The sequence below is a fragment of the Girardinichthys multiradiatus genome, chromosome 19, assembly GCF_021462225.1.
Source record: "Girardinichthys multiradiatus isolate DD_20200921_A chromosome 19, DD_fGirMul_XY1, whole genome shotgun sequence".
NCBI lineage: Eukaryota > Metazoa > Chordata > Actinopteri > Cyprinodontiformes > Goodeidae > Girardinichthys > Girardinichthys multiradiatus.
In genome coordinates, this window is record NC_061811.1 from 18,724,788 (window position 1) to 18,732,567 (window position 7,780).

Here is a 7,780-nt window from a genome sequence, read left to right on the forward strand (position 1 = left end):
AACTGTTAAGAGGAGACTGTGTGAATCAGGCCTTCATGGTAAAATAGCTGCTAGGAAACCACTGCTGAGGACAGGCAACAAGCAGAAGAGACTTGTTTGGGCTAAAGAACACAAGGAATGGACATTAGACCAGTGGAAATCTGTGCTTTGGTCTGATGAGTCCAAGTTTGAGATCATTGGTTCCAACCACCGTGTCTATGTGCGGCGCAGTAGAGGTGAACGGATGGACTCTACATGCCTGGTTCCCACCGTGAAGCATGGAGGAGGAGGTGCGATGGTGTGGGGGTGCTTTGCTGGTGACACTGTTGGGGATTTATTCAAAATTGAAGGCATACTGAACCAGCATGGCTACCACAGCATCTTGCAGCGTCATGCTATTCCATCCAGTTTGTGTTTAGTTGGACCATCATTTATTTTTCAACAGGACAATGACCCCAAACACACCTCCAGGCTGTGTAAGGGCTATTTGACCAAGAAGGAGAGTGATGGGGTGCTGTGCCAGATGACCTGGCCTCTGCAGTCACCGGACCTGAACCCAATCGAGATGGTTTGAGGTGAGCTGGACCGCAGAGTGAAGGCAAAAGGGCCAACAAGTGCTAAGCATCTCTGGGAACTCCTTCAGGACTGTTAGAAAACCATTTCAGGTGACGACCTCTTGAAGCTCATCAACAGAATGCCAAGAGTGTGTGGAGCAGTAATCAAAGCAAAAGGTGGCTACTTTGAAGAACCTAGAATATAAGACATATTTTCAGTTGTTTCACACTTTTTTGTTCAGTATATAATTCCACATGTGTTAATTCATAGTTTTGATGCCTTCAGTGTGAAGCTACAATATTCATAGACATGAAAATAAAGAAAACTCTTTGAATGAGAAGGTGTGTCCAAACCTTTGGTCTGTAATGTACATGCTAGGAAGGTGATCGCTGGAGTGAAAATACATGTGATTGGCAAAAAGATTTAGCTGTAAAACAGCATGGAATGAGGCAAATAATGCATTCCTTAACACTCCTCGACAAATCACCTGGGAATAAGTGATGACAAGGCAGCGCGGGAGTTTTCCTTCAAAATTTATAGCATAGCGTTTGCCGACAGTACAAGGTCAAAGATGACCTATTAGAGTGATTGATTTTTATTACATCATTACTCGCTGATAACAAAAATACGATAATGAACTACAAACTACTAGGGATCACACACATACTGAAATGTTTCATATTCTGCTGATTAGATGACACTATTCATTATTTTGAACTACTTCTTTATGTCTGCAATAACAAAACATTTTGTTTAAATCATTCATATGGTGAAAGGAACCCTCCCCAGTGGATCTGAATGGGGTATCAGAGGTAGGCCCTGGGTGGTGCACTGATTTACTCTCCAAAGGACAAATAGTGTGCACCCACAGAGGTAGAATGCCTACAAATCTACAGAAACTATGTAAAAACATTACAAGGGAAATATTCCAAACAACTAAATAGAATCAAAAGAAAACACAGCATTGAGCAAAACAATCACTACAGAGTAAATTCATGAATCTACTTTCATCCAAAATAAAGCTACAATAACATGAAACTCAGAACCAGAGAGACAAAATCGAACCAAAGTCCTGGGGTTATGACAGCTGCTGTTTCAGTAGACTCTCCCACCTGAGCTGTCAATTTCTGCAACTCCTTCAGAGTTACCATGGGCTTCTTTGACTTCTCTGCTCCTAATGAACAATCTCTCAGTTTAAGTGGACGGCCATGTCTTGATGGGTGTGCCGTTGCTCCACATACTTTTCATTAAGGATATTGTTTTATAACCTAACCCTTCTCTAAATTTCTCTACAACTTTTTCCCTGTCATGTCTGCTGTGTTTCTTGCCCTTCATCATGTTAATTGTTTACTAATGCCTTCCTCACGTGGCAAGACTTTAAAATAGTTGTTTGATTTTCAAAACCTGAAAGACCCCACACATGACAATAAAAAAGTAGAAAACATAGATATAACATGTTTGGTCCTACAGATTTCACTCACGAACATTCAGATGTCAGATGGGAAATCTCGCAAAACATCTCGGGAGCAAAATTGAGTTCAGAGTAAATAAACATGGCCGACGAGGAAGAAGCAATAGCATTTCCATCACCTCGCTTTCTGATTGGCTACATTCACTATGCTCGTTTGTCCTCCAGGAACACCCCAGACGCAAGGATATCGGGACAAGTGATCACATCAAGACAATCCAACATGTTGAATATTACCAATTTGAGGTCGGAGCAGCCCTGACGTCCTTCTGATCAGACTAGATACCTCTCGATAATCGGGGCGTCCTTAAGATTGTCGGAAGGGGAAGATCGGGTCAAAAATCAGCACAATTATCTTGCCATGTGAACAAGGCATATTGTCCTCTAACACACCTCTGAAGAAAGCTGTATTATACAGTGAGATTAAATGAGACATAAATGACCTGAATTTCCTAATCAGGTAACCCCTGAAGGTAATTGCTTCCATTGGCTTTTATTTAGGTGTATCAGGATAAATGGGGATGAATGCAAATATTCCACTTCACAAATATGTAATAGTTTGTGCTGGTCAATTACGTATGATCCAATTAAAACATAGTTTGTGGTTGTAATGTGACAATGTGCGGAGAATTTTAAGGGATATGCATACTTTTGCAAAGAGCAGTATATGAGCTCATGCAAGAGTCATAATATGTGGTCCACAATGAGAAAAACTATAAACAACCCTAGCCTGCTGTTTATTCTCTGCAGGCTCTTTTTCCAGCTACATGCCCAGATTAAAGCCTGGTGGGTGGAGAGAAGATCCAGCCACTGATCTTGTTAAACAATGACCAGCAGAGAGCAAAAGAGGCCTTATGCTGAACAGCACAGGTTTACTCTTCAGCTCAGTGCTTATTGAGCTATGATAGGCCCTAATCTCAACTGATCCTCCGTCACTACAAACATATGCCTGTGATAATGCCCTCATTTTCTGGTCACCTGAGCACTTTCACTGGAGTGCAACCAAGGAGGCAACAGAAGTAGGGCTTTAAAGCCAGGGGGAAGAAAGAAGGATGTCTCAAAGCTCAGAACTGGATGAAGGGTCCTGAAGGTTGGCATCTAGAGAAGAAAGTTAAACACTCTGATGGAGGGTTAAAATCCAAAGGATTCTATGAAAACATGGAAGGTTGCTACGCTTTCATTTGTAAAATGCAAAGCTCGTAGAGGCTTCTGTCTCTCTGTGTGGCCCATTGCCTATGCAAACACATGAATAACAATAAGAATGACTTGGGGAATGGGATTTAGCTGGCTCATGCATATAAAATAAAGAAATAGAAGAACTGCTGATGTACTCCAATGATAATTTAGAGTCCATATGTTTCCCTATACTTGGTATACTTGTCTGTGTCATCTCCAGATGTTTACATCCACATATACAGCATTCCTGTTATTTATCTCATTTATAGTTAAAAGCATTATTATCTACAGAACCTATTGAAGGATTAGAATATTTTGTCTGGCATTGTTAATTAGGATCTGACCCAATTAAAGGATCTGAATCCAGCAGCCATGTTGGCTCAGGGCCTAACGATGGAAAAATCCATATGCTCCAAATAAATGGCTTATGTTAGCTCTCAAGGTTCCTCCAATTATAATATCCCTGAAAATTGGCTGATCCAAAGTCCCTTGATGGACCAGCAGTGGGGGTTCTTCAGAACCACCTTGATTCCTGTTTGAGATCCTCTTTTGAGTACATGTCAAATCAGTTTGAGAGGATTTTCTATAAGGTTGGACAGTAAGTAACATGCAAACCACTGTGAGATTCATCTGGCATTTAAAAATTTACAAATCAGAGGAGCAATTATACAAAACGTAAAATACATTATTCTTTTCTTTACATGTCTTAACAGTCAAAAGGTAATACAATATGATCGGAACATGTAAGTACTATTACCCAAGGAAAATATTTGGTTAAAATCTGTTGATAATTAAAGGAGGCAGTCTTTCTTGACCCATTTGTCAAAATTTAACATGATCTCTGGAGAAGAGTTAAATGATTAGTCTATTAATAGTAATAACTAGTCTATTAAAATATTTGGATTTTCATTGATGTATATAAAATGAGGGAAGATTGCATGCAGACATTTAAAACTTTTGTGGTATGGGCTTCAATGTAAACATTAAAAACCTTTATAGGCTTTATAGGCTGATGAGATTTCATAGTTACTATAATGTAAAAACACCAGTTTCATAGTGGCACATTATTCACACAAAATGTTAAAATAAAACAAATTGCAAAAATGAATAATCCTGCTGCTAAAATATTATAACAAATTTATTATTTTATCACATTGAATTGTTGTTTTAATAACGATACCATAGACTTAAGCAAGAACAGTAAAATAGCAGCTAGTTTACCAATCAACATGCTTATGATCCATCTGTTGCCTATACCCACTTCTCCTCACAGGGTCGCAGGAGAGTTGGTGCCTAAGCCCAGCGGACATTGGACGACAAGCAAGACTCAACTTGGACAGGTCCATCAAAGGGAAACACAGAGACACATGCATGCACACACTTATACTTATTCCTAAGGTCAATTTAGAGAGACCAATTAATAGTTATGAACATGCATGCAAATCCAGGACCTTCTTGCAGCAAGGCAACAGTGCCACTATACAGCCCCATGCATAGTATGCAGAATATTATACTCTTTGCCATTATCCTCCTTATAGAATAATATTGAGAGTATAAGAAGCTGAAAGAGTTTTGACATTGCCTGTCATGTGGTACATATACCACCCAGCAACATAATAAAGGTTTTGTTCCTGAGTTAGGCCCACAATGAATCAGCTTTAGACCTTAAAGGCATTCATTTCGAACTCTGGAACCTGTGTTTGTATTATTAAAGCATTAGCATTTAGCTATTGAGAAGAACCAATAATCAGTCTATTATGCTAAAGTTAGGTATCATACCCTCATTACCTACTATGCTACAGTTAGGCTAACAAACTACCAGTGTGTTGGCTCTTGCCTGTTACCAATACGAATAGTTTTGTCTGTTAACAGAAATATGCCTCATGTTTGCTTTTTCATACACCCCAATGGGGTTTCTTTTAAAATACTTTAATGGCCATTCCTGCAATTACATAAACCCATTTTTAGGGCAGGCATAGATAACACATCACTTTCAGTTTTACTATTTTATCCTTTTGCACTTAAAAGCTTCCAAATATATTTTGAAAGTGTTTGGAATTGGGTCAGGACACTGACACAACTTTCCAAATATCAGCTATAAATACTTTACATGTCTCTTTTGAAAGATCTAAATGAAAGCTTTGATGCTCTGCAGAATGCAGCTCCTGCCACGATTGCATGTACCCATGGGAATATTTCTGTGGTGCTGCAGGAAAAAAAAATCCCTTGGTTTGGAGATGTTTGTCCCAAAACATCTGAAGATACAAGCTGTATATGAACTTGGATCCTGAAAGAAGTTTTTAGTGTGTATCTCTAACTTTTAAAGCTGAAAATGGAAGATTTTACTTGTGTGGTTTTCAATGCGTGAACAAAAATATGTAGGACTAAAATTTAATGGAGACAGGGCTTTGTCCTCTTGTTTAGTAGCTTTTTGACTACCTTTCCTGAAATGAAGGACCCCCTTCCAGTGACAGTAATGTGATTTCACAGACTGTTTGGAGAGCTGAGTCAAATTTATTTGACCTCCTTTGTCTTAACGCCTAGTTGAATTGTACCTAGTCTCCCATTAACACTCCTCTTTACATGCTTAAGCCACCTCATATGGTGCCTCATACCTTTCTCCAAAGTGTCTCATAGAAACCATATGTAAATAAGGCATCATCTATCTGGTGCAATGGGAGATGGCAATAAAAATGGTGGCCTGTTGAACTCTGAGGTCACCACTTTCACTATATTTTCAGCTATAATCCAAAACATAAGAAAAACATTATATTTTTGATTGGTCTTTATTTTTAATCAACTACATCTTTTACACACCCGTGGAGGATTCCTGTGGGTATAGCTCAAAAAGGTAAGTGAACACATTGCTGATTTGGTAAACGTGTAGGGGATTTATTAGATTAGGGAGAGTTAAAGGGGTTGTGGGAAGGTGAGGAGGGGGCTGCAAGAAGGAGGTGGGACAGCGGGGTGAAAGTGTGTCTTTTCTGCAATTGGCTGTGGCCCTAAGTGTCTCATTATGCAGCTTATTGTTCCTTTGTTGTGTCCGCAATATAAATACACACCAGCAGGCCCACGGCGTGACAGATTTCAAACACTTTCACTCCTGTGGACAGACGGTGTCGCAAAAACTCTCTGTGACTCTTTTAAAATTAGGGGTTTTGGACGATTTAACAAAAAAAGCTGAAATGGATTCAGATGCCAGCTCCACGTGCAGCCGATCTTCATCTCCAGACCTAGTGGTGGATGACTCTGCCGGGAGCTTCTTCTCCAACAATATGTTTCAGAAATACTGCCGGGAGAATAGAAATGGCAGTGAGGCCGATCAAGGCAGGACGGAGGCGGGAGGCGAGAAGACCAAAAGCAGATCTGAGCTCACCAAGGAGGAGATGCAAGACCTGAGGCTCAAAGTCAACAGCCGAGAGAGGAAAAGGATGCATGATCTGAACCAGGCCATGGATGGCCTGCGGGAGGTGATGCCATACGCTCATGGACCTTCTGTTCGCAAACTCTCCAAAATCTCCACTTTGCTTCTAGCTCGCAACTACATCCTAATGCTGTCCAGCTCTTTAGAAGAGATGAAAAAACTGGTCGGGGACGTTTATGGAGGTGGAGCTGCCGCCCAGAGCCGCTCCGCTGTCCACCCAACCATCAACCCCGCCGCCACCTCTGTTCACCTCCCTCTGCATCCTCTGGCCCAGTCCCTTCACTCTCTGGTGGGCAGCACTCCTGCAGCTCTGCAGCATCACTCGTCTTCTTCCTCTTCAGCTCCAGCTCCTCATTCCCCTCCATCAGCTAGCTTCCTGGGTTTTCATGCTCCAGGGCAGAGCCTTCTTAAGGACCCGCTCAACCTTGGTGGCTCCTACAGGCACTTCCCCGGCATGCCATGCCCATGCACGCTCTGCCAACCTCTCCCCACTGCCACCTCCACGTTGCACAGCTTGTCTATGAACAAATGAAGGGGGACTCACCACAAATTGACTAATGCCAAACTTGTACATATTGTAGATACAAACTGCTGCTATTTTCTCAAAACAAATTATTTTGTGCTATGTTGACAGGGCAATATTGGGGCTTTTACTGGAGTAACAAAATCTGTATCTTATCCAATGTTTGTTGTAAGGAAAGCTTGCAAAAATCTGGAACAGATGTCTTCAGGATTTCTGTTTTCCTAAATTAAAGAATTAATTTGAAACTAACTCTTGTGTCCCCCATTCTTCTTTTTAATTGTATTACTTTATCCAGATTCCAGCTGAACAATCAAACTGCATGAAATATTTCTTCTAAAGTAAAAATTACAGGCTCATGAGTTTAAATGTTTTGCAATGCAACACAGCAGCACCAGATTTTATTAGTAGAAACTAATAAAAGAGGGTCATTTGTTGCTAACCAGCTTTGGACACACTAACCTCTAAAGAGCTAAAGAAGGACAGGAGGGTGAGACAATACGGCAGCACAGAAGTTGAAAGTGGGACCATCAATCTTCACCTCAACAGGGTGTTAGAGATGAAAGAGTGACACAGGCGCCACAAAGTCGCGTTACTTTTGTCAGACGCAGGAAAGGGACGCAACGATGTCCTCAGCTGCAGGCCAGCCATTTGTTAC

General features: G+C 40.9%; 1 protein-coding gene across 1 annotated transcript; it reads left to right on the plus strand.

Annotated features, from left to right (window-relative positions):
• Positions 1–6,279: 6,279 nt before the first annotated feature.
• olig4 (oligodendrocyte transcription factor 4) lies at positions 6,280–7,365 on the plus strand. The gene has a single exon (XM_047345998.1). It carries the CDS (start codon positions 6,364–6,366, stop codon positions 7,132–7,134), a length of 771 nt encoding a protein of 256 aa, XP_047201954.1. The 5' UTR covers positions 6,280–6,363; the 3' UTR covers positions 7,135–7,365.
• The last annotated feature ends 415 nt before the right edge of the window (positions 7,366–7,780 follow it).